The sequence below is a fragment of the Clupea harengus genome, chromosome 3, assembly GCF_900700415.2.
Source record: "Clupea harengus chromosome 3, Ch_v2.0.2, whole genome shotgun sequence".
In the NCBI taxonomy this organism is placed as follows: domain Eukaryota; kingdom Metazoa; phylum Chordata; class Actinopteri; order Clupeiformes; family Clupeidae; genus Clupea; species Clupea harengus.
Genome location: NC_045154.1, coordinates 22,727,309 through 22,754,269, shown reverse-complemented (window position 1 = coordinate 22,754,269; position 26,961 = coordinate 22,727,309). Strand labels below are relative to the sequence as shown.

At 40.0% G+C, this 26,961-nt stretch overlaps 3 protein-coding genes across 8 annotated transcripts in view; all 3 read left to right on the top strand.

Annotated features, from left to right (window-relative positions):
• Positions 1-3,205: 3,205 nt before the first annotated feature.
• On the top strand, positions 3,206-6,669 carry LOC105888482 (troponin I, slow skeletal muscle-like). The gene is made up of 9 exons (XM_012814212.2): positions 3,206-3,373; positions 4,448-4,483; positions 4,626-4,629; positions 5,005-5,052; positions 5,179-5,310; positions 5,464-5,553; positions 5,776-5,943; positions 6,127-6,219; positions 6,460-6,669. The coding sequence occupies exons 2-8, from the start codon at positions 4,473-4,475 to the stop codon at positions 6,214-6,216; spliced, it is 543 nt and encodes a 180-aa protein (XP_012669666.1). The 5' UTR covers positions 3,206-3,373; positions 4,448-4,472; the 3' UTR covers positions 6,217-6,219; positions 6,460-6,669.
• A 2,063-nt stretch (positions 6,670-8,732) lies between these two features.
• bpgm (2,3-bisphosphoglycerate mutase) lies at positions 8,733-13,083 on the top strand. Of its 2 annotated transcripts, none has more exons than XM_012814228.2 (3): positions 8,733-8,842; positions 9,405-10,005; positions 10,510-13,083. In XM_012814228.2, exons 2-3 carry the CDS (start codon positions 9,405-9,407, stop codon positions 10,686-10,688), a joined length of 780 nt encoding a protein of 259 aa, XP_012669682.1. In that variant the 5' UTR covers positions 8,733-8,842; the 3' UTR covers positions 10,689-13,083. The 2 variants fall into 2 exon arrangements, with proteins under 2 accessions (XP_012669682.1, XP_031420872.1); XM_031565012.1 differs by having other exon boundaries at positions 8,733-8,929.
• Positions 13,084-17,096: 4,013 nt separating this feature from the next.
• cald1b (caldesmon 1b) overlaps positions 17,097-26,961 on the top strand; it is a 24,728-nt gene continuing 14,863 nt past the window's right edge. For 3 of the 5 annotated variants that reach the window (XM_031565000.2, XM_042706764.1, XM_031564996.2), the window contains exon 1: positions 17,098-17,297. The gene's annotated coding sequence lies outside the window, so the exon portion shown is untranslated. Of the gene's footprint in view, positions 17,298-26,961 lie in introns of all 5 variants that reach the window. The other 2 variants (XM_031564999.2, XM_031565001.2) reach the window with 2 other exon arrangements.

Genomic DNA, 26,961 nt, shown 5'->3' with positions numbered 1-26,961 from the left:
CTGAAGTTTGCCAATGAACACTTAAATGATTCTAAGGAGGATTGGGAGACAGGATGTGGTCAGATGAGACCAAAATCAAGCTCTTTGGCATCAACTTGTCGCATTTGGAGGGGGAAGAATGCTGAATATGACACCATCCCCACCGTCAAGCATGGAGGTGGAAACATTATGCTTTGGGGCTGTTTCTCTGCCAAGGTACAGGACGACTTCAATGCATCGAGGGGACTATGGATGGGGCGATGTAACGTGGAATATTGGGCTTGAACCTCATTCCCTCCCATTGAAAACGCAACCTTAAGGATTTGGAGAGGATCTGCAAAGAGGAGTGGACCAAAATCCCTCCTGAGATGTGTGTAAACCTGGTGACCAACTACAAGAAAAGTCTGACGTCTGTGCTTGCCAACAAGGGTTATTCCACCAAGTACTAAGTCATGTTTTGCTAGGGGTTCAAATACTTATTTTCTGCATCAAATGCAAATTAAGTCATAAATGTTAGAAAATGCAGTTTTCTGGATTTTTTTGTTGATATTCTGTTTCTCACTGTTAAAATACACCTACTATTACAATTATAGATCACACATTTCTTTGCAAGTGGTCAAACTTGCGAAATCGGCAGGGGTTCAAATACTTATTTTCCCCACTGTATATCATATTGTGCTATACCATTAATAAGGATGAAGTGGCCATCTTCCCAAGGGAGTTACACACACTTACACACACACACACACACACACACACACACACACACACACACACACACACACACACACACACACACACACACACACACTCAAACAGACACACACAACCTTAACCCCCCACCCTCAACCCTCCCACCCCTAACCCAGGACAGCTTGTGTCATAATGAGATTGATGTTTAGATAATTAGGCAGTGCATCATTCAGACACTGAGATATGCATGTGAAATATTTGTGTGTGTGTGTGTGTGTGTGTGTGTGTGTGTGTGTGTGTGTGTGTGTGTTTGTGTGGGTATGACCGATATTCTGTTAACTAACCTGTCTCTGTTCTCTCCCATTTAGAAGGACCTTTACCTGCAAATGCTGATGACTGTGATATCATTTGTTCCTCATCACCATAACCTATAATTACATATACACTTATAAGGCAACCTAGCTCTGTCCACTCACTTTGTCTCTTTTCTTCCCCTCCTACTCTGGGCTATCTCCACTGTGGGATGCTGCTGCAGTCTTTCCACCCGATCCCCTTCTAGAAACCCTCTGCTTACAGCTGCCCATCCCCACCAAACTGTTTTCTACTTCTATTTCTACTCTGCCTATAATACACACATGGTGCCAGCATATTTACCGATAACATTAATGAATACCCTCACTGACAACATTCGCTGCTTCATAGCTCTATAATGCTGGCTCTCTCCATTTTTATCAATATTGTACGTATCATCTATGTACATCTTGTATGTATCACGTCTTGTGTGTTTCTTTGTTGCACGCATGCTAATGTGTTTTATCCTGATGTCGTTGGATGTATGTATGAATTAATCTGCTTGCCTCTGATTTTCTGTTCTCATCCCCTTCTCCCTCTCTCTCTACCCAGCTGGCCCCAAGTAGATGGGCCCCCCCAGTTATAAGTTGGGTTCTACTCAAGGTTTCATCCTGTTAAAAGGGAGTTTTGCCACCGTTGCCTTGGTGCTTGCACTAGGAAGTTCAGGCTCTGGGCTCTGTAAAGCGCCCTTGAGACAGTTCCAATTGTCAGTGGAAGTATATAAATAAAATGGAATTGAATTGAATTGAATTGAATTCTTACTGACCCAGGCAGTTCTCCACAGCACTCTTGCTGATCACTCTTCACAGCATGTCAGTCTCTTAGCTGTTGTTCCTTTAAAGGCCGTCCGTATGCACAGGTGCAACAGCTGACATCGCATTTAACAACGTTTGTAAATCAGGTCAAGGCAAACATGGCCTCAAATATACTCTCCAGATAATAAGGTGAAAGGTCAGGGCCAGGCCAGAGGTCTGAAGTGTACAGATATTGTTTGACCCCAACAGGAAAGGACACCATTGAAATGAATTACAACCACTTGGTGCACAAGGCATTTTTCATCAACAATCTTGAGTTTCTTTAAACTGCTGCCAGAATGAGTGTTATCGAATGCTAAATTAATTTGGTGAACAACAACAGGCTTAACATTGCTAATTCTGCAGAGCCTCTAAACAAAGCCATTTTAAGTCAGAGGAGTTAACACATTTGTCCCCATATAACCAAGCCATTGTGTCTAAAAATAAGCTGTGATAAAAGCAGCATGGTTATTCTAGGCTCTTCTCATAGACCGGCATGTATTCATGTCGGGGAGAACGAACGGTAGATGGACGAGCTCGTGTTACATCAACACAGGCGTCCACCTGCTGCTGTTATTCTAACCAAGACACTGAAGTGATTTACACTTGCCAGTGGGTGAAGCCTATTGGGACTGGGTATTAACACATTCATGTGATGTCTGATAATTGCCCTTAATGGACCCAACATAACACTGCAGTGATTGATTACTGTATGAATTGCCATAGGCTATGGCCTTTACAGCTTCCAGGCAAGTTTCTATAGATTCATATTAATAAGCAATATGTCATGATGTCACCCAGTCTATTTGAACATTTAAATGTGTCTCACTGAATTGCCCCAACTTTGAGGAAATACTGTTTCCGTGTTGCCTTTGAGGAAACTTTTGGGGAGGTTATGTGTTAAGATTACAAAAAATAATGTGTAGTTCTACAAAAAGACAAACAAACAGAAAAGCATGGAATTGAAGTAGGTTGAAAAATATTACTCATACAGTAACTCATCGTTCCAAGCTGAATCAAAAGGACACTGAACACACAGAACACAAATTATTTTTGTTGACAGAACATCATTTGAAATAACTTCATTACCGTTGCAATATACAATTTTTCGTACTACACTTTGCGTTCAAAGCAATTTTTCTCTACAGCGGGAGAATAGGCCCATAGGGTAGACAGTGGCTTTTCTCATGAGCTAAAAAAGTAGCATTTCATGCTCTGCCCTCCCCACCGAACACATCCATCTGCTCTGGCAAACAGCTGACAGATGACCTGCCAACTACACACCACCACCACCACCAGGCGTCATCCCAGCGCCACCTCACCACATAACTCCATGTCCAAAACCAATAAAAGTTGTTTTATCGCCACAACTTTCCTGACTGAATCCTGTCTGGGTGCTATGTGCAACACTAAATGTCAGCTGAAGAGGGGCAAAGACACCGGGTTATTTTAGTGGGCCATTCCCCTGAGCGTTAGAAACTATAAATCTGAACCGTTTCCCCCTATCCTCAGTTGGCGTGTGCATCCAACACTCCATCAGCTTTTCTCTCCCAAAGGTACGTTTTTGACAAACTTGCTTGCTGGTTGTGAGGAGGTGAGAAGTGGGTGAGAGGAAACGGGGTTAATCCTCTGAGCAGCTCCGATGACAAGTAAGATGAGGTGCACTGAGAAGAAACAGATAGAATGCTATCGAGGGATGATAAGAGCGCATACTTCCTTAATACAATGCTATGCAAAAGGTATGTGTGTTAGTGAAAAGGTACTGGTGCTGAATTTGGTTAGACTCGGTGTGATTCGACTGGATAAGCATGCTACTATTCTCTCCTGATGTTTTAAATTTCAGATTTAAAAACAGTATGTTAAATGGCCAAACTCTTGTTAGGTATGCATTAAACTACCACTCCGCTACAGGTAATATGCGATTTCATAAACCCAGTGTAGCCCAAGTCATGTAATAGCTTATATTGGAATGTTGCCCAATGACAAACACTTAAGGTACATTGCCATAAAATGATTTTTATCATTAAATCAGAAAACGATTTTGGCATAATAATGACAATATTAGCAAATATGTAGCAAAACTGTTGCTATTTTTCCATGCATTTTGTGAAATTCATAAATATATGTTTAGTGTAACTTTTCTGTACATTTGGGAGTGAGATGGCATAGATGATTGAGGGTGGCTAGGTGTTGGCAATTTTCCGCCTCCTGGAATGCTATGCTTTCATATATCAAAGTGACAGCTGCATGATGGCAAGTAGGAGCAGACTGGAGGTAAGCCAAAGGTGAAGGGGGATGTGGCCTTTCCTTCTGGATGTGAAATGTAGGAAGATGGCGTACGCCTCTGGCCGTGTGACTTTGTGCAGAGGAGTTTCAAAGAGGCGATTAAAACACATTGCTGAGCTATAATGAGCCAACATGAGAGCGAAGTGCTTTACTTACCTTCGCAAAAAGGAAAACCATCCAGCAAAGCTTAATTAGTCCAGTACAATCAGATCATCCCCCAGCTCTCCATTGCCACATCAGAACCGCCTGATCTCTATGGATACAGATAACACGTCCATGACCTGTATAAGTCCATTTGAAACTGGTGTTGCCAAAAGCAATTTATATGCTCATTCCTATTTCAGATCTGATAATAGTACATGACCAAAGATGGCGGATGCGTAAGTAGTCTTTTTTATGACAAACACTGAAATTATAAATTGCGTTTGTTTGTGCAATGCGTTTGTTTGATCTGTGTGCATTTACATGTCTCTGTGCTATGTTTTGTGTCTGTTTTGTGTGTTTTTTTGGCTGCTTGGAAAGACCGGTGAGTATTTAAAGTTCAAAAACTTTATTGTCATTGTCACAAAAAACAACGAGACAGACACTTTTGGTTTACATGCAGAAATGTGGAAAAAAAACATCAATCACCAAATCCTGTAGCCAGTTAATTTTGTAAAAGTTCTGCAACAAAAGTCTTGGCTTTAAAGTCCAACCATGTGTAGAATGTGAAAATGCATGCTTAATGCACTGGTTTGAGAATACTTTGAGAATGGTTCAAAATGTACCTCAACATTTGGCATCTTACTGCTGAATACTGCTATATGATTTATGGTGCATGTGGTTTTGAGAAACATCATTTTATATATATATATATATATATTTATATATATATAAACAACTTTATTTTCTGCCTTCCAAGGGCAAACCAAAGTCCAAGATCAGCTCAGGTCGCAGACTGGGGTTGAAGGTAAGGGGCAAATTTCATAGATATAAACCTCTGCCCAGCAGTCTCCAAAGACATTCCCTACAATGCTATATTTGTAAAAAGTGGCACAGTGGCCCAAAATGACAACATTAACCCCTGTGACACCAGATGAAGCTGCTGTATACAGCATTCGACATGCTTGTCGTTGAGAAGGAGGACAAGATACAAGAGAGATTGGACACACTCGCTGAACGAGTACCTCCGATCAAGTTGTCAGGCCTGTCGGTACAGGAGCTCCAGGTGAGTCCCTTACCTTTCTCCATTTCTTTGCTTTCTCTTCCATCTCCGTTCAATTAATGTCTTAATTCATCCTATGTTTGTTGCACAATTTAGTATTGTTTAGACACTGGAGACTAATCAGTCACAATTTGTTTTTCATCCTTTACACAACAGGACCTTTGCAAAGATCTGCATCACAAAATTGATGTGGTTGATGAGGAACGCTATGATGTTGAAGTCAAAGTGTTTAAAACTGACAAGGAGGTAATGCACAGGGATGCTGGGGGCTGTTTATTCATTGTGCAGGCAGTGGTCATTCTCTAACGTGTAGGCAGGGTATTTGTGACCAAGTAGCATTTTTCTCGTTCTGTAAATCACAAAGCATGTGTTAAGTGAATAATAACTTAGATTATTAAAAGAACAAGGACTTGAGAGTGAAGGCTAATGGTTGTTCTTCTGGTTGTTGTATGGTATTTTGTTATTCAGATTGTGGAAATGAAGATGAAGGTGGCAGAGCTGACAAGGAAGAAGCCTGTGCTGAAGAGAGTGAAACTATCCGCGGAGCAATTGCTCCAAGTTCTCCTGGGCTCCAGCAAATCGACGTCCGTTGACTTCAAAGCAAACCTCAAGACAGTCAAGAAAGAGGAGGAGAAGGTACTGCTAATGTCTTCTTATTTGGAGCAATAGGAAGAACATAGGCTACTTGGAATGAACTGTGTCCAGTTTAAAATCTGTGGTCACTTTATTTTAAAAGATTTTGATTTATTATTATTTTTTATCTTGAGCAAGTACAAACACCGTTCTCACAAACATGATATTACATTTTCACTCTCACAGAAAGAGGAGGTGACTGACTGGCGTAAGAATGTGGAGGCCATGTCAGGCATGGAGGGCAGGAAGAAGCTGTTTGACGCTGGTGGACAGTAACAGGTAATGTCACACACTACACAAATTAAAGAATGAGATCCTCCGAGTCTGCCTTGTTAATGCACTCACCCTTCTGTTACCTGTAGTTTAGTGCATGAGTTAATGAGTTCTCAGTCAAGATGTTTAAAAAGGCATAAAAGGCTGACTCCCCAAAACACTATGTTTTGTAAGTTAACCAGTTTTTTCTTGTCTGTTTGTCAAGTTCTACTGGTAATGGTGTGATTCTTTTCATTCTCTCTACAGGATCTTAAATGGACTAAACACACTTGACTGATTAAGTTGATTTTTATCACCTTTTTATTTCTCATGAGAATTATGTTTCATGTATGTGTTCATCAAATGTGTACATTACCTTTTAGAAAATACTAGCCAGGCATGTACAGTATGATTTGAAGATTTGAGCAATGAATTCAAAATAAACATAAGATCTTTTGCATAATGGGCATGACAACATCAACTACATTGGTTTATTTTATAAACACATTTTGTTTTGCTTTTTTATCTGACGCTTTTATAGGAGCTTTTGTTTGTACTGTATTGTATCTACAATGTATCTTGGGTGCACAACATGTGTGGACATCCATTCAGCTGAATTGAACATAAATGCATGGCCTTTGTTTATAGCTACGGTGCTATAAAATGTGCTCCTATTAAAAAACATTTTGCCTTTCAAATGGCTGCAATTCACCTGTCTACCTGATGATGGCAGTGCAAAGCAACATATTCAGCAACAGCAAAGCAACATACAAAGCAACAGCAAAGCAACATATTCAGAAAATTAATTGACTAACATTTCACTAACATTTTCCAGATTATTGAGATAACTGGCTTTTGTTTTGCCAAAATCACATCCAGTTAAAAATGTAGCAATAGCATTTACAGTGTTTTATAATCAAATTGTATTTATTGAGAACAATATGTCCTGGACCACAATCCTGAAGATAATCTGTTCTGTTGAGAAAAAAACAATACCATTATGAAAGAGACAACTTTGATGTCACACCGTTGCACCATTAACCATAACACAGGTTCTCCTTTTAGTACAGTCTTGTGACAGTTATAGAAGAGCCTACTGAACATTCCATTGTAACATCCAAAGTTGACTTTTGAGCTAACTGTAAATGTCTACTGCCAGTAGTGTGATATTGTACTATCACATGTATTGTAGGAGTGTAGGAGGATTGTACTTAACTTAACTACATTTGTATTCAAATTGTAACTTATTTTAATTGTAATAGTGAGAAAGATGGAAGTTCTACAGGAATTCATGAGCTTGTGAAAATGTAAATGCAATGAAAAAAGCACTAAATCCTAAACGTGAATAATTTTTCCATTCACTGTTAAAGCCTTCGTCACTCCTTTCATTAAGGTCCAGATGATTTTTACGTGTCAGTGCAAAGTCAGCACAAACCTGTTCAAAACCCTGTTGATAACAATAATAACCCTGTTCAAAACCCTGTTTTGACCAGCATGGCCTGTAGTGTATAGTTGTCTTTAAAAAACACACCCCATGGTCAAGAAGAGATAGAAGAAGGGAACTATGGAGTAGACTTATGTAATCGACATAGCATCCACCTGATGTCCACCAACCTACTTGAATTCCATTGTCCAGTTTCATGGCTCTTTAGGTATGACCCCTGCCAGGTGCCTGGTACCGGTACCGCTATCCCTCTGGTACCGCTATCCCTCTGGTACCGCTATCCGTCCAGTACCGCTATCCCTCTGGTAGGCTACCGCTATCCCTCTACAGTAGGAGATCATGTCCAGACTCCTTTCCTCCTCCTGTCCATGTTGATGTAATGAGGTGACCAGGATCTCCCACTGTCTTTACAAATGGCTTGAAAACTCATCAGAGATCTCCCATCTCATCTTTCTTTAAAAATGTTTTTGCTTTGGTCCTTTTGAAGTGAAGCTCAGGACTGTAGCACTTATTTTAAATATCTTTACTGTACAGTGGCTTGGTTTCATCTACCACACTTAACAACATCTGCTGAAATACATATTATGAAATATTATATGTAAGTACAGTATACATAAAGAAGGTAATTATGAAGACCTATCTTTCAAACCAATAAAACTGACCTGTGGTTCACATCGCTACACAATTTCAGCATCTAACATGACATGAATAGGTTTCCCAGTTCTGTGGTCAAGTCAGCATTTCTATGTCAGCTGATGACATAAGCACACAATACCTCACCATCCACAATGAGTTCAAAAGCCTGTTTGCTGCACTGACACTGCAACCCTATTTTTGCTTGCTGAAGTAGCCTAATATTCAGGACAAGGCCTACATACGTAATTGACTTTGTAGGCTTTGATGAATACGTTTCCATCCTAAACAGATCACAGTAGGCTCTTATACTGCCACAGGATTGACCGAGTTCTCATATAAACATGACTGAATAGGCCCTAATAGATATGCCTTTTACTGCACAGTAAGTTCTTATCTCCGAAAGCACCGCCTCCAAGTCGACTGTCCCAGTTCCTATTGGATTAAAAGCTGTTAGTTGCCCACGTGGGTAGGTGTACGCGTAGTGTGTGTGCGCGCAATTTGCTATGCTATGTTTCTATCGACAACCCTGCACGCTCCGACCGACTAGACGTCTCACTTACTAACCTAAAGGCGAGTAAAATTAGAAGGATAGTATATACATTTTTATTTTTGTGAAATTGTGCCCGCTCAATCAAGTGCTGCATTCTGTTGTCTGAGGTAATTAACGTTAGATGCTGAAGCCAAAGTGTATGCTGAGGCAAATATCAGAGTGCAAACAACCGTTACATCAGATTAGATGGGGAACTGTTGCTGTAGCTAACGTTTGTTGTGCTCCATAGCTTGTGAACTATATTACTGATTTTCGGTTGCATTTGATAAGACTATGTTGTTAATCCGTATTTCCACGTCAAATGACCTCGTTCAATGTAGTCTGAACTAGTCTGAACCAAATGGTGACATTTGGCGTGTCACCCCTAACCTTTCAATCCACTCACATCAGTAGCTGAGTAGCTAGTTGGTATGCGCTTCAGTTGTGAGGTATGCTTACACTGAAACACTGCATGCATCATTTATTGTAACTCATACATTATGATTAATATCAGTGTTCCTCTTCTGTGCAGTATTGGCTATAGCGTTCCTCTCACCGTGTTTACCTTCAGGTTTCTTGTTTTCTATCTGCCTTCTTTTCTAGATGTCAAAGCACAAACTGTTCCTCTTGAGACATGGGGAAGGAGCCTGGATCAAGGAGAACCGATTCTGCAGCTGGGTCGACCAGAAGCTGAGCGAGGCTGGCATTGTGGAGGCCCAGGAATGCGGAAGGCTTCTGAAGGAGCAGGGCTACAAGTTCGACCGAGTCTTCACCTCCCTGCTCAGCCGCTCCATCCACACCGCCTGGCTGGTCATTGAGGCCATGGGCGAGGAGTGGGTCCCCGTCACTAAGTCCTGGCGGCTGAACGAGCGCCACTACGGCGCGCTAATCGGCCTCAACCGGGCAGAGATGGCCCTGAACCACGGAGAGGAGCAGGTGAAGCAATGGAGGAGGAGCTACGACATTACCCCGCCCCCCATCGATGAGTCGCACCCATACTTCTCTGAAATCTACAATGACCGGCGCTACAGCACATGTGACGTCCCCACGGAGCAGCTGCCACGGTCCGAGAGCCTGAAGGAGGTGTTGGACCGGCTCCTGCCCTACTGGAATGAAGTCATTGTCCCAGAGATTAAGAGTGGCCACACCGTGCTCATCTCGGCACATGGAAACAGCTGTAGAGCCCTGCTCAAACACATAGAAAGTACGCTGCCCTGACAACACAACACTGGACACTTTCACTTGCTGGTGTAGAATTTGGCCCACAATTTTCAGAAAAGGCAGGCAGATGACATAAGCAGATATATATATTCTGGAACACTAGCCCCCACGTCGTTTGGACAGACTTTTTCTAAGTTCATGAAATGCCATCAATAACCTTATCAGAAAGGGCACTAGGTTAATGTTACCATAACTTAGTGCAGTCTGATGCGCTTTGACCTTTTAAACACACATGGACTGTGCTACTGTCTGCAGGCAGTGCCATGCCAGACATTTAGGTGCCTTAACACATACAGTATTTACTGTACAGTAAACCCAAACTGATTAAATGTATATTATCATTATATCCTTACAGTTTATTTGGCAAGACCAAATAGGTCCAGATCTGTAACATATGCATACATTGGATTTTCATATTTTAAAATGTATGGAGCGTATTTACAATACATATCATGCACGTCTGAACGTCTCTCTGTCTTGTCTCTAGACATTTCAGCGAAGGACATCGTCGGTGTGACTTTACCCACTGGGACTCCTGTGTTACTGGAGCTGGATGAGGATTTGAAGCCTGTGAAGCCACGGCAACTTCTGGGAGACCAGGAGAAGATTCAGGCAGCCATCAAAAAAGTGGAAGACCAGGGGAAGGTCAATGCATCCAGCAAGTAAGGGTTTGTACAGAAAACAGGCCTGCTGTTGGTCTGGCTATTGTCTGCAGGATATCACCAGGGAAGTACACACTTCTGCCCATTTGTTACTTAAACTCACACCATAGATAGTAGGAAAACACATCAACCACTCTAGGCAAAATTAGTTAAACAAGATATTGTTTAGATACAAGAGACCTCTGCCTCATGATATATCAGAAATATTTGGCTCAATTCCTCGCCTGTATTCTTTTGTGTGATGCCTGCACACCCCCCTTACAGAGTGGAGGTCTCCCAGAGTTAAGTGTTTTGTTTGTGTTTGCTTTTCCAACATGTGTTAGTGGTAGGCATCGAACTGGCCATATGGCGCACTGAAATAGTTTGTGATTAGCTCTTTTCAAAGCAAAGAGTACTGTAAAACACTCCTAATACTTGTCTTGTGCTGTACCTCGACACATGGTATCTTCCACTGAAACATGTGATGAGCTGTTGTGAGAAGACAGGACAAAGGAAGTGAGATGAGGTGAAAGGTCAGTGAAAGTGTGTGCTGTTGGGTTAGGTTGAGTTGGTTAAGGGAGAGAAGACCAGAGGTGCCTTACGTTTCGGTCAGTGAGAAACCTCTATCTGCCGCTTGTCATGCTGGTTGGTTGGTCGATCAACTGGCTCAAAACAATAGGTCAAACATTTTTGTAGAATATACAGAATAGTAAACAGATAGAATAAACAGTCCGTTGCCTCAAGATGAGTTCAAGTAAGGCCCCATGATGCATACGCATAGCTCCATTGAATCGTCAATCAATATGTCTTTTTAACTGTGATCTCCAATTAATTATGGGTTTTACAGCTAAGCTGGAAGGCTAAATCAAAAACGTCATCCAATGTAGATACATTGTAACTTTAAATTACATTTTAAAAAGGTATGCACTAATAGGTGACAAACTGTGACACTTTATTGGAGAGGGTGAAAAATAGCTTTCATCAGCCTAAGTCTTAGAAGTTAAGCTAGGACCAACAAGCAAGTATCAAAGACCAAACATATACTCATCTTAAGGTGACAGACTTGAGCTGAATGTTCAACAAACCTCTGTGCACCTAAATGATTATGACAACTGGCATTTATATGAAGTGATTAGGTAGTTACCAACCATCTATCAAGCACTGAACACACGTACATTACCTCTATCTAGAAGGGGTAATTCATTCCAAGCTGTATGGTGAGCCTGTTTACATATTCCCTGCATGACAAAGTCTGAAAACGTTTGCTCTCTCCTCTCACCTGAAGAAACAAAAGCAAGGTAAAATTCAAATGAAGAAACGGTGTGGTAATTTAGCAGTGATATGCACTGGTATTTTTTTTTTTATCCTTGTATGCTTTTATTAATAAGGACTGATGAATTAAAATGCAATTTACTGCATAGAATGCAGATGATGATTTCCTTAGAAGCAGCATTACTACCCTTGCTGAAGTTACTGAAATATGGCACATAAAGAGGAACTCCAAAAATAACTTTGTGTGTAGATTATATGAATATGGATGCCATAGTGTGATGTATCAGTAAAGCAGATATATCTGAGTGTAACTTGCAATCACCTAGTGTTTGAAAATTAGGTATGTTTTCAGGAATTTTCAGCATAGAAAGATTTGTCACCATGAATTATCTCAGAATACGGCAGTTCTTCTATGCATTTGACACTGTTAATAACAGGCCTTTGTTTTAAGCTAACTCTGGGTATTTTATGTGTTTCGTCTATTTATAATGTTATTGTTCATTGTTTATGAATACTGTATGTGTTGTGTTTCTTGTGCAAGACCACTGAGCAGAAGTGTGTTTTTATTTACATAAAATAGGGAGCTTTGTTACTTCATGCGGTTCAAACTAGTATTAAGCTGATGTTTAAGCTATGTGTTATATAAGCATATAATACTGAATCCATTCGATTGTCAAAGTGACTGCCATTGACTGAAATAATTTGCTTATCACTGTGTGGACTTGAACAAAATGACCTGGTGTGAAGTTCCTCATGAGTTTAGGGGAAGTATGAGTAAAGGTCATGACTGAATTGGTTTAGAGAAAATAAACCATAGAGATGTGAGTTGATATGCTGTGCGAACATTTCTACAGTGTTTCCTAACCATATTTTGCAACGTATGATGTATATCTAATGTATATTTTGGCTCATCTACTTTGTGTTTTCATACAACTTGTGGCCAAGAGTGAGCACAGTAGTTTCATATTGCTCAGGTAGAGTTCCTTTTGTATAATCTCAAAATGAGCTGCCACAGTTGTCCCATCATGAAACTCAACTCACACTCTACACATTTGTAACTAAAGTGCTGTGACTGCTGAAATGTTCCCCTTTGAAATTGCTATGTTTTGCATACAGGGCAAAAATGTAATTAAAAGGCTCAAAAAGTGGTGTGTATTGAAAATGTCTAACTTACCGCATGACTTAACTTCTGTGCTACCAGAAGGAGGAGCTGCAGCCAATGCTCACAGTACAGTCAAAGTTTGAGACTGAGACAATCTGTTACAGCAAACATCATACTGAAAAGGTTAAGCCTGGTGTGGTGAACAACATTGAGTTTGTTTTATGAAGCAATAGATCTTTGTAAAGGCAACGAAAAAAGATAGATTGTGTATTTAATTTAAGTAGGCCTCCCTCACAAGTGACAACACAAGATTGTTATCTGAGTAACTCTAAAAATACATGCAAGCGAAGTGAAACTGGGCGTGCTGTTACAGACTGAAAGCTAGTTAGCTTAGCTCGCCAGCTAATAGGCTATCCAGTCACTTTTCTCAGTGTAAAGCTTCAGCGTATGGGCCAAAGCATGGACTATATCCAGCATGCCTGATGAGTTAAGAATATTTCACCTTGCAGTGTTCATACTATTTGGACTGAAATGACTGTATTGTGGGAAAATTGCTGTGCTTGAACAATTGTACCTCCATCGTGATCTTTTATTTTCTCACCAAACACAAAAAATGACATGGTTGCTTGAATTACGAAGAATAGTATTATCATAGACAAAATCAATGTGAAGGGGCTATTTGAACCAGTGTAAAAAACACTCAAGATCCTCTTTAAAACACTGTTAATATTGTATTTTGTGAATTTGGTGGGATCAGATTATACACTCTCTGAAATAGCACGTAGTACTATATTTGAACACATTTGTAATTTTCCACATGCTCAGGAAATTATCATCTGACCCTTAATAGGAATGTATTTGTGCTGGAACAGGTTTCAAAGGCAGGATAGGAAGGCCCTATCTAATGACACACAGATACGTTTGAATGAAAACATTGTGCTGGAGAGGGTTCTAAGGTAAGGTATATGATACTGCGGTTACACAGTGAGGTCTAGTAACAGAAAAACACTAGAAATGTGAATGAATGAGCCAGAGAGATAATTTGGAGCCTGCTTCATTTGGCCCACAAGCGCCAGAGAGATCATCTGGAGCCTGCTTCATTTGGCCCACAAGCGCCTGAGAGATCATTTGGAGCCTGCTTCATTTGGCCAGATTGTGTTCAAAGGCAGAGAAGCTCATCTGCCAGAAGGGTAGGGGGTCGCAGCGTCACTATAAAAAGACACAAACATGTTTCATTCATTTTAGCTCATTCTCCATTCCTCATAGAATTGACATGGCCACAGTATGAGTACAGTGTGGCTGGATATAAACAGGATTATTTTCTTCCATGTCATTTAAATGCTACCTGCGATGGCAAATTTCAAACTGGCATCAAAACCAAGAACTCGCTATTGAATGGTGGTTTACTCCATGCTCAGTCCCTTTGAACCTTGAAAATGATTTCTTCCCATGGAGGTTCTGAGTCCAAATGGATCATCAGAAATGAATTGCACTTTAATGGAAATGCAACATGACTTGTAACTTGTAGTTTTACTCACATTGTTAGGAATGTAGCTCATCCACAAACTGGTATGCAGTCTAATTCTCTGCACCTAAGTAAATATTTTACTCATAATTCCATTTTGTTATGCAGGATGTCTGTTCTGGGACAGTGATGACATAAAGAAACCTGCTATTCTTCATATGGGTTGTAACACAGAATGAGTGCATCATCACACTGCCATTGTAGCAGAAAGAGGACATTTTATGACAGACTTCGCCTTATGCTTTCTGTTGCCTAATGCACATGTTGAGAAGGTGTTTCTGCAAAGAGTCTGCAATGCGTCTTGTACCTATGTAAACATTTAATCACACTTGGATGACTTTCATATGGCAAGCAGTATGATTTCCACAGTCTTCAAGTGCATGATCTTTGTATCATGAATCAGTAAAGCCTCTGTTCAACAATGTCCTAGGACCTAATAAGACCAGATATCTGCAATGTGTTAGATTCAGTAGCATGAAACTATATAATCTGAAACCCAGTGTTATATTTCAAACTTAATTTAACTTAATTTAATCAAGCGTCATCTTAATTTATTGGTATAACCGGTGGACTCACCAGCTGTTTTACTGTACTGTAACAGAACTCTGTTTTAGCTCTTCAGTTGGTTGCGGTTGCAGGTTTTAGCAAAGGGCTCGATGCACTGCCGGTCTAGTGGGTAGAGTGTTGGTTTATTCTGTGTGTTCCAGGCGACAGATCTCAGACGCACACAACATGCTATGGTGGAGGGGGACAAGGAGCGAAGACTAGTCCATAGGGTCCATAGTGTGGTGGAAGTTTCCTCTGTGTTAGTTTTGCTGTCCCTTTGTCCCCCAGAGGCGGCGATGTTTCCTCAACATCTCAGCATCACTCAGTTCTCTCTCCACACACAGCTGTCAGTTGTTTCCTCATGGCAGTTCCACATAGCATTAAGGTTACATGTTCAGATATGGGGAAACTGAATATATGACTTGGTGGGGTGTGTCTGCGGACTAGGTTTATGGCAGGAAGGGGTCTATCTGAGGGCAGTTGGTCCTAGGTGTGAAAGGTGTCAAGGCATATAACTGCAGACAAGAAGGCCTTGCTACTCACAATAACCATTTGAACGCTAATTAACTTTTGGCATGGTTACAGACACAGGGAGAAATATAAATGAGAGGTATATAGATGGAACATTTGTTTTCATTAAATAAAATAATAGCATCAAATAAGACAACACTGAAATCCTTCACCGGTCAATAACAGGCTTATCAGCAAAAAATGTTCAGCCCTGGAAACACTTTAAGTCATATCATATCTTAGGCCATACCTAAGGTTATCTTTTTTCACAAAACTTCAAATATACCCTTGAGTGAAAATCACAAGTATGAATGAAAATATGTTGTTCATATGATGTTTGTGTGATAATATTTTATGTTTCATCAACTGAGCATGTGGATCATTCAAGGTGATTATTTCGCGTATGCAGTAGCCTATATATACAGTATCTTTCAACCAAAAACCAGATATCCATATAGAATGCACTTCTATGATTTCAAATAAATTATTCATACTTTGTTTTCATTATTTCAGATGAATATGGTTGCCACCTGCATCAATATTATCTTGCACACACTCTTTAATGAAAGGGGATTGCATTTCAGCAGTCTCAGGCAGAATTTCATTACTTTGGACAGTCTACATGGCTTCATTTCCATTCATTAGTTCAGCTTTTCATACTTTCTCAACATGGCTACAGTAAGTGATTTACAGAGAAACTCTAGGACTATACCTCTGTTACTGTAATGTTAAGTGTGACATTAGAATCATTATTTTAGCAATGTAGAACTAATGTTCGAAGTTCGAACTCAGCCTATCTTTTGTCCCTAAAATGATTCAGTGATTACTTGACACTGTTCTTATGTCAAAACAAGGGGTGATAGTAATCATCATTGTACATCATCATGCTATGTATACAGTATATGTAAATATATATATGTACAGTAATTTGGTATTAACTATTTTGTATTAATATTATCATTTGATTTGTTTTACAGTTGAGAAACATCTTATGATATAAGAAGATGCATGAATGCCTGCTTGCCTATAGAGTATGTCCCACACGTAAGGTGTCATTAAACAGCGCTTGTGTCTAAAAATATATTGCCCTTTTCAAGACAACACAGCAACGTAATTGTATGCAGTCTGACTTGAGTTAATTGATGACTCATTTGGGCACGTTATTTCACCAGAGTTAAATTAATGTTTTAATGAAAATATATATATTTGAATTCGAACAAAATCACGGTAATAGCCCACGTAAAACATGCACTCACATGTCCATGCGATTACATGGATGTGATAGAAAAATTCTAAAGTTATGACGGGAGATTTGTCATAAACTCAGAATATGACAGATATGTAAGTTAAATGGCAATGTAGTATCTGTGGTTGGAAGAAAGATTGTTGAAGGCACACATCTGGTACAACTGTCTGTAATGAGGCTGTACACTGGATCATAACAATAACACGCGCTCTCGTTTAGACTAACGGAATGACATGAGTCTCTTCGCTGCTCGACTGCCATGGTGGAGCGTGGAATCAATAAACAGTATGTGCAGTAATTAGTCGTTATATGATGGGAGTGGCCAAAATAGTCTTTCAGCTTTATATTGTGGACCTGAAATCTCGTTTATTCCCACTCACTCGAGGGAATCGAACCCAACGAAGACGTGTAATAGATTCACGCCTCTTGGAAGGTAAGGATTTTGAGAAAGAACCGTAGGTAACCATCTGGGGACTCTTGACTTTAGTTAACATGATGTATGGTGTATATTTAGGGTGTCTCTAAATTGATTTGGACTTTTGACTGTAACACATACCTTACTTGTAGACCTATGAAGTATCCTGTTGTCTGTAGGCTTCTTAACTGAGAACCCTACCTGCTATTTATTGTTGAGAGGTTTTTTGTACAGTTGTTCTTTCAGTGAGGTTCTTGTAATTCAGTGCAAATTTGTAATCAAGGATAATTTATAGGAAGCGAGCATGAGGCAGATAGTATTTGAGTGATGGGGCTAAATGTCCTTGATCTGATGAGTGCCCTGACTACATCATTCAGATCCGTTTAAACTTATTTAGAGACATGGCAGGACCAACCAGCGGTACATTGCAGGGATCAACTCTCTAAGTCACAAATCAAGTCACACATGCATGAACTGTGTTCTCAGCAACGGTACTTAACCAAAGTGTTCTAGGCTTACAACCGTGTTGTGCAAACGATAGGCGTGTGTTTCGAAGACCAAATTCATTATCACCACACAGGCTGAAATGTTATTGAACTTAACCATGATGTATACAGTAGTGACTATGGTCTAATTTATTGGTACATTTATGGATAGCAAGAAGTTCTCCAGTGGACTCAGACATGGGACAGAGGAATACGCTTCATTTATGCTGCTCTACCAAACGTATAGAGTTTGAGACCTCAGTAGTGGACCTTGTCTGTCAGGTTCTGAGGTGTAAGGCCATCTTGTCCACCGGTGCTATCAGCAAAAATCCCTGCCACCCAATAGATTTTTTATAGAGTTATTTATGTGCAAGCTCATCTGCAATGTGTATGTAATACAACATCACTTCCGTGTGAGCTTGTACTGGCTGATATGTGAGCGAGGTGCCGTACCCTTCCCCTCTGCAGGAGGGTGTCAATGGCACTACATGGCACTACATAGGCAGACTTTTCAAGTAACCATTGTTTTTGGTTGCTTTTAATAGGAGCCTTATTTTAGAGAAAAAAGTTGTAAACGTTACACATCTAATGTATGGGGAAGGTCACACATCTAAATGGTTAATAGTTGTGTGTGTTCAGATTTGGGTGTGTTTCTTTTTAAACATCTGACCGAACAATATTCTGTGAGAAAGGCATTTCATTGATTGAATTCCAAAGCCATTGCACTGAACTATAACAATAAATTGTGTAACATACCCAGTTTATCCAAACAAATTAATCACAACTATGAGACTTGTGGTTTGTGTATATCTACTTAAACTTAAAAATGACCATCTGAGCTTTGCTTAATCAAGAAGTTAGAGGCGGCTGAAACCTTGACTTCTTTGTTTATGCAATACTGCATATGTGGAGTGGAGGAGTTTGCATATGTTACGGTGCAATTACTGTACTATAAAATCCTCTTACACCCCCCTCTTACTTGTTGAAGTTTAGCCGTTGGATTTTTTTCCACCCCTGGCAGGATTGGGCACAGTAATTTGACTGTACATGCTGTTTGTCATACATTAAACAGGCATCTTGGGGTGGAAAAACATGGAGTGTGTAAGTCAACATTTGCCAAGTCAGGTCTTTATTCCTTAGATGGTATGGGCCAAAGATATCTGAATCTTCATTCTGTTTGAGTTTTGACGATTATGTTGAGTGTATAATATGTGTTCTTTTTCTGCAGCCCACTTAGGGCAGTAGTATAGCCCAAAACATCTGTGCCCGCACAACATGGATGCGTATGTACACATCTGTGTCTCCAAAGTATTCTAGTTTTGCTGTTGCAGACGAATCATAGTGTTGGAAACAATATATCTATGTTGTGTGAAGTGCAAAATACAAATAAATGTGTATGTACTACACAATACAAATGTTGTAGTATTTGATTAATTTAAAAGTTTTACTACACTTTGTTCCTGAAATCCACCCTGAATCCACCCTTCTGCTGGGATCAGGGTTATCCTAGTTTTTTGGATCAAAAGTATCCCAATACTACTAAAACTTTTTGAACAACACATACTGAAGGTTTGATCCAGATCAAAAACAAGACTGGATTGTGTGATCTAATCTAATTTCAGAATCCTTTTTTCCTTTTGGACAACCCATTTTCAAGATTTGATCTAATCTGATAACTGAAATCCGATCAGATTACTTCTGAAAAACTGGGCCCTGTTCTGTAAGTCGCTTTGCATAAAAGCATCTGCTAAATGAATAAAATAACGTAAATAGAAAAAATTAAATCTTGACCCTGAGCCAGTGCTTTAAAACTTGCATGCACATACGCAGTCAATGCAGACACCAAATTTTGGTGCTGCTTGGACAGTCCGTGCGGACCATGGCGAAATTTGCGTCATGCACACCGTGCACGGACCTAATCATAGCCGTGTCAGCGGAAGTGTACTTCCCACTTTAGTCCCGCTCAGTGGGAATAATGACATGACATAGACAATGACATATACTATAAATCCACTGTGCACACAGTAAATTACATCTATTCCCTATAATCCAAAGCATACCTTCATAGCATCTATTCACTATAATTCCAAAGCATACCTTCATAGCATCTATTCCCTATAATCCACAGCATACCTACATAGCTTCTCATGGTTTTCAGGAATGCTTTTGAGTATTCCTTCCACTTTGTGTGCAGTTGTGTGATCTACAGAAAGAGCAATGGTAAAAGACATTAAAGCATCTAACTACATGAAGGAATGAATGCGAAACCAATAATTCATGCATATCAGTGCTGTCATTCTGACATTTATTGGTACGCTGGAAGAACAGATGTTTTCCTTATGTGAATGGGCCTTTTCAGTTGTGTAACATGAAATTCAGGAATCATGTTAACTCGTGTAAAGACACCCAAGACTGACTATTTTTTGCTTTCCCTATTTTTTACTGTTCCCTCTGAATTCTGAATCTAGTTCCCCCTGTCAAGTTTGTCTCTGGGTCTGCTGTTTTCTCTCCGGTATATCTTTCCACGTAGTAAATTGGTGGAAAACAAATTCATTAGACAACATGAAGACCACCATGCCAAGTGACCTAAAGCCAAATAAAAAAATGTGCTCCTAGTTAGTTGAACAACTGTTTATTGGGTAATTAAACAGTTTTTTATTGCTTCGATGTTCTGAGATGCAGCAGTGTTCAACCACACATGATATAACACCAAGAGTTAATGTTGGTGGAAACCTTTTCGAATTATTCGAGTTGTGATGTAAAGCAGCTCTTGTTTATGTCTAATGAGGCATGGTATTTTATAGTGTTTTTATAGTGTAGAAAAAGAAAAAGAAAAAGCCAAAAGCCAGTATCTATCGGAAAACTAGAATCCATTTTACTGTGCCCTCTTAACTAGATAGATCGAAACTTGGAACTAGATAGAATCTCAGGATGTGGTGAGATAATCATTGAAAATTGATAGATTTGGGGGTTTTCTGCAACAGAATTGAGAAAAAGTGCTGGATCTGCTTTAGTCAGTGTATCTCTCAAACATCTACAAACACATGTGATCAGAGGTCATTCATGTCTAGGGTGTTTTTTAGTTTTTGTGGTGAAATTTGAAAGGTTAATCCAGACACATACTGCAGAAATTAGATCATTTTCATTTTGATATAGCAGATGTAACCACCTGTGGTATAAAATTAAATGTCTATTTCAGCATGACATCCATGTAGCCAAGCCACAGACTCAAGAGGGGGGGGGGGGTTATTCTGAAGCTGTTCACTGTAGGGGAGCAACAGCTCCAAGCTGCACTATATGGACAAAAGTATTCAGACGCATGACCATTACATCAACATCAACAGCGACTGTAATTACATTGTATTCAAATACATATACTTTAATATGGAGTTGGTCCCCCTTTTGCAGCTATAAAAGCTTCCACTCTTCTTGGAAGGCTTTCCACAAGATTTTGGAGTGTTTCTGTGGGAATTGGTGCCCATTCATTCTGTAGAGCATATTTATGCAACATCAGGGCCTGACCACATAAATGCTCTACAGAATGAATGGGCACCAGTTCTAGCAAACTCTAGCTGTTTTCTATCCTATTCAATCCATTAAACTGAGAATATAGAACAACCTCTATTGTTTTTTTTATGTATTCATTCATTCTTTCAAGTTGGTTACCCTAACTTCTAAAAGAACTAAACAGAAAAACATAATGTTAGATACTGATTTCATCCTAGTCATCAACTTTGTGGACAGTGACATTAAGAGGCACTTGAGGCAACAGGGTGATAGGAAGCCTTGATAAATGCTGCAGAACATATTGCAGAGACAGTGGTGCAACAAGAGAGTAGATTTGTCATTGATTTGATGGCAATGAAAAGAGGCACTGAGGGAAATAAACCACTCATGGTTGGTGGGCAACTGTATATTGATGAATACGATCTCCAAATGGAAGTGAATTGTTCCTGGATCGCCTCCCAGGATTGTGGTAAATATCTCTGAGAGTAAACCCAGCATTCACCTCATCCCAGCAGCTCACTCTTAAGGCTGGCAATGTGTGCTGCCCTTATATGGAATCAGTGGAGCTCATGGCAGATGCGGAATAGCCCCAGAATAATTGCATCCACCACACAATCCCTCTTTATGTTTGGATTCTTGAACAGATAAAAAAAAATATTCTGAAGGCTGATTTAGAACATGCGTATCGTCTCTGCTGCGAGTTTTGTTTCTGTTATCCTGATGATTGGCTTCATAATATATCTATGTTTTGGGGTAACCTGTTGTCACAGACAAAATATGCTGCAGGGAGATATATAAACATCTACAAATGAGCTGCTGGGTAGCTATGTTTGAAGGGGAGACTGTCAGCCTCTGTTGGCAGGGAATATTTCCTCGACATATGGCGACGACGTATGTGTCATTAACTCAGTTTGATGTATGCTGAGAAATCTGGCATCATAGACCCATCATAGTCTAAAGTGAGTATAGCAGCACTTAAAACCCAAACATGTCGATATAGTATGGAACCCTTCACTGTGTATAAAAACGGTTTAATCTGTAGTTAGTTTACGATAGTGCATCTTAGAAAATTATATTGAGTTTGGCTTGGAGTATAAGAGTTTCTCAGACCGTATTTGGTCAGATGGAGCCACGCCAATGAGCCAGCGGCCTTTACAGCATGAGACACAGCACAAGAACTCCTGTCACTTCTGTTTGTTTATTCAATGGACACCACCCACTGATCCCTGCAAGTCCAGAGAGATAGAGGGAGAGCAAGAGAGACAGAACGGTATAAGACACAATTACTTCTCCTAATCTTCCTAATGTGATTTGTGGTTTTGACTTCAATTGTTAGTGCCAATGCTAAGTAGACATTTAGAAGGAGGTTTTAAAAGAAAGTTCTACTGTCTCCCATTTTGGTGCTGGTGATTAATACACTGGCTCACATGCGGTAGACCTAATAAAGTTGGGTTCATCCTCCTCATATCAAGCCAGATGGTAAAATAGACTGTGACAGAATGAGGAACCAGTCCGTAGTAAACCTGACATACAACAGCAATCAATTTGAAAAGACATTGAGGAACACTTAATGATCAGCACTGTAAAGGAAATAGGAGTTAAGTAACCATCATATATTTTGTAGAGTTGGAGCTCGTAGCAGAGGTGACAGATCTTTATAGAATAAAATGGTCAGTTTAACTCAGTGCCATAACTGCATTTTTCTAACATGATTAATCCTCCTGTTCCCAGTAACTTCAGGTGTCTCCATGACTATATTATTTTGGTACTCTCTTAGTGGGTTTGGACTGTGTTCCAGTTTCGTTGGTTTTGGCTGTGGAGCATGTCCTACCAAAACCTCTGCCACAGTCTTGGACTCGGTCCATTTATTCACACAGCACGCCAAGCCCAAGTTACAACTCTGAACTCTCAGTTTATTAGTTTCCATTCATACCATACAGTTTACTGTCTGACATCCACCAAACTTCAAGCACTGTTCTTGTCTCTTGTCTGAGACTCCATGCCCTCTTCACTGGAGATGGTTGCAGGTTTGTGGTCACTGTGAATATTTAGTATATATTTTTTTTACTGGTAGTAAGGTCAGGCTGAATGAGAGAAGCTTTCTTTTGACATTTTTGCTTGTGACTTTTCTCCTACTGTAGTTTCAGGCTACAGCAAGGGAGATCTTGCACAGGGCAACATGCCCGAGAAGCAGAATCAGTTACAGATATGAGTGTGTCTTCAAAGCCCCCTCACATTGAAATGATTCATGGACTTGATTCTAACTCCACAACAATCTACAATACACTTTCTGTGCATAAGATGCTGTACTAAGAAGTGTTCACTTAATTTAACTGTAAGAAAGTTTGTAGAGAAAGACATTTATCCTATGTAGGTATTTGATTCAAATTTTCTATTTGCCTAACAACTTAGACACAAGGACAAAACATTACATACAAAAAAAACTCTCCAGTTCATTCACTACATCCGAGCCTTTTAGTATTCTTACGTCGGTTTACTTTTCATAAGGACATGCAGATCTTCACCGATCCATATCTTGTATCTATCTGTCACTGTTACGTAGCTGTTTTTTGTGACTGTCACAAGGGTGAGATAGCGGTCGGCTGTGACATCTGTCATTTTCACCTCCGTGTCATGATGACGGATTTGATAGTTGAGACGATGGATGGCATATGTAAAGGAGGAAGGATGATAGACACCTTATATCCCCCACGCCCACACCTTTTGACACACACTTTGACAGGGCATGACTGTATTACTTATATTAGCTTAGACTATATCAGCTTATTCCCCCACACACACACCTTCCCTGGCAGGGATCCAAGGCAAACAAGCAGGGAGGAAGCAGAGGCACTGTCAGGCCTGTCAAGGGGGGAACGTGTGTTAATGTTACTGTATGTGTGTTTCTGTCAAAGGCTAAACACAGAGTAGTGTGAAAGGGGTGGACGTGTGTTAATGTTACCGTATGTGTGTTTCTGAAAGGCTAGACACAGTGTAGAAATAGATGAGACTTGCAACATCTCATGGTCCTAAGAAGGTCAAACAGTAAGATAGGAGGGTAAAAGGAAAGTGCAACCAAAGATGCCCTGGAGATCCGGTGAGATGAAGTAAGAGATCAGAGCTAAGAGTGCACATAGCTAGCATTCCCCGCTCATCTCTTACTAAGGTGCATTGGGCAGGTAATGAGGCATGATTGGGGAACCCTTAGTACAACAATAAGCAAACTCTGTCATACAGTTCAAACACAGTTGCATAAAGGAAATGAGTATCCATGTCTGTATAAAAAGCCTTCATGGAAAATAACTCTTACTTCCTCAAAACACAAAAAAAGGAAATAGTTTGTTGTGGCCAGGGATGTTACTATCTACCTTTCACAGTACTACACCATTAAACAAATATACACTATATATTTTATTGGGTATTCACTATATTTTACCAAAATAATCGCTCCCTGTGGTTTGTTTTCATTGCGCCTGACAACCCTCGCAGTGACGATATAAAGGATAGATAGACTACAATTTACAACAGGTGAGATGGCAACCAAAGTCGGGAGATTTATACTGCTGGATGACGCTTTTGCATCTATTGACCGTTCATTCTTAAAATACACAATGCATGCATACCAGACAAGGAAGCGTCGGATTTTAGCTAGCTAATGCTAGAAAGCTAAAGATCTTACAGGCTAAATCTAAGGACGGGCTATCCTGTGGCACCTCAGCCTATGTACATTCTATACATCACATGTATCACAATGCTAAACCAAGTAGATGTGCTAAATAACTGACTCACATGATGTGATTCCTGAATCTGTAGATTAAACATTATAATGTTTTAATTTCCTTTGCTGGATGTTTGCTTCCAGACGGGTACTTCTCTTAACTATGTAGCCATTTAAGTAGTCTACCTTGTCAGCACGACCCTATTCTAAAGCCTTAATGACACAGATAAGATTCCTGAGAAAGTAAGGAGGGCTAGTAACACTGGATGTATTTTGACTGTGGTCATATCATCTATGTCTTCTCGGGCTGAGATTACACAACTGGACAGACATACAGATATGTTTGACTTATTCTTCATTCTGTAATGCACTCTACAGTCAGAGGGATAGATTTACATCGCAACGCATGTCTGCGCTGTGCTTTCTGTGGCCGCCGTGTGGAAAGAGACTGGCGTAGACTAGAGGAATGTGAGTGTCTGCTTGGCTCTGCTCCATTCTGTGACCTTTTGGGGCTTGGAATGCCCCATGATCAGAAAATACTTTGGCTCCTGATCAGGCCCAGCCCTTTAAAGGAATTTGTCAACCACAAAAATCAGAATATACTCGTTTACAGTAGGCAGATCATAAGGGGTCTGACTTTAGCCTCATGCAGGCACTCATAGTACAGGTAAGCTATAGGTTTTGTCAGTAGGTCTACTCAAATCCATTACTGCACTGTTGTTGGCACCTTGCTCTACCAGTTCAGAATTAATATAATGCCCCTGACCAATAATACTAAAGATGTCTGAAGTTAAGCCTCTTTGTCAGGGTCTGCAGAGATAGAGAGATAGATAGAGAGAGAGAGAGAGAGAGAGAGAGAGAGAAAAAATCCCAGATGTCAGGAAAATAGATTCACCCCTGGTATAAATACAATTGAGCATGCCAAAAAGTACACATTCCTCAGGCTGAAAATCAGTACCACTGGTAATTTCAACTTGGCCATGAATGATTTGAAAGCGAGAAGAAGAAAGGCTTTCTATGCCATTAAAAACAAAATATCCAATTTGACATACCTATTAGAATCTGTCTGTAAACATTCAAGTCTGTCACAGAACCACTACATGACAGTTAGGTGTGGGGTCCTCTTACGTACAATGGATTAGAAAAACCCAGTTGTAACCCTACAAACACAGTTCTGTAAGAGTATCACATAGGTACAGTGGAACACGACTAACAGTGCATGCAAGTGAGTTTTTGTCATGCCAATAAAGCTAATTTGAATTTGAGAGAGAGAGAAATGGGCATGGTAGTACCTTTAGCTTAATGCATAATCCATATAGGCTTGACATGTGATTTAGATGGTCCGGACAGCAGTTCAAAGTTCAACAGACATCCTTGAGGGCAAAAAATGTGTTCTGTAATTTTGATCTATGCCATGGGAACAAAAGCTGTAAGTGTGAACAAAAGCAACATGATTTATTTGTATTACATTCCAGCCAACAGAATGGCATCAGTTAATGTCTCAGTGTGTTTCCTTTGTTATTTTCTCCACTGATCTGGATAGCATTCAGATATTTTCTCTGCAAACACACAGAATGAATGATGAATTATAGCATTGAAGTATTCTTGGGCGTTTTGATAGTGACAGTGAATTTCTTTTTTTATCCATTTGGTATTTTGGTTATTCTGCCTAGTCCTTAATGGGTCAGGGTATGAGTTTCTAAAACTGTTCTTGTGCAGTGACGGGCTTTTTCGGTGGAGCTTTCAAGGCTGTTTCTTCTTTTGGTCTTGGGTGCAAGAGAGATATCAACTAGACCAACTCCCCTAAAATGCTGATTCCATCCAGAGTTTATCTGTAAAAGTGACAGATATAAACAACGTAGAGACACAGTGACATGGCGGGTAAAAAGAGATAGAGAGAGGAATTTGAGTCAGGAGTCAAAAAGCAGGTAAACTGTCAGATCAGGTAGGAAAACCTCAATAAAGGAAAAAA

Coding starts and splice junctions, on each gene's coding strand:
- LOC105888482 (XM_012814212.2), top strand. Junction 5,311..5,463: donor TGTCGGTACAGGAGCTCCAG/GTGAGTCCCTTA, acceptor TTTACACAACAG/GACCTTTGCAAAGATCTGCA. Junction 5,554..5,775: donor TGTTTAAAACTGACAAGGAG/GTAATGCACAGG, acceptor TTTGTTATTCAG/ATTGTGGAAATGAAGATGAA.
- bpgm (XM_012814228.2), top strand. CDS start 9,405: ATGTCAAAGCACAAACTGTTCCTCTTGAGACATGGGGAAGGAGCCTGG. Junction 10,006..10,509: donor CCTGCTCAAACACATAGAAA/GTACGCTGCCCT, acceptor TCTTGTCTCTAG/ACATTTCAGCGAAGGACATC.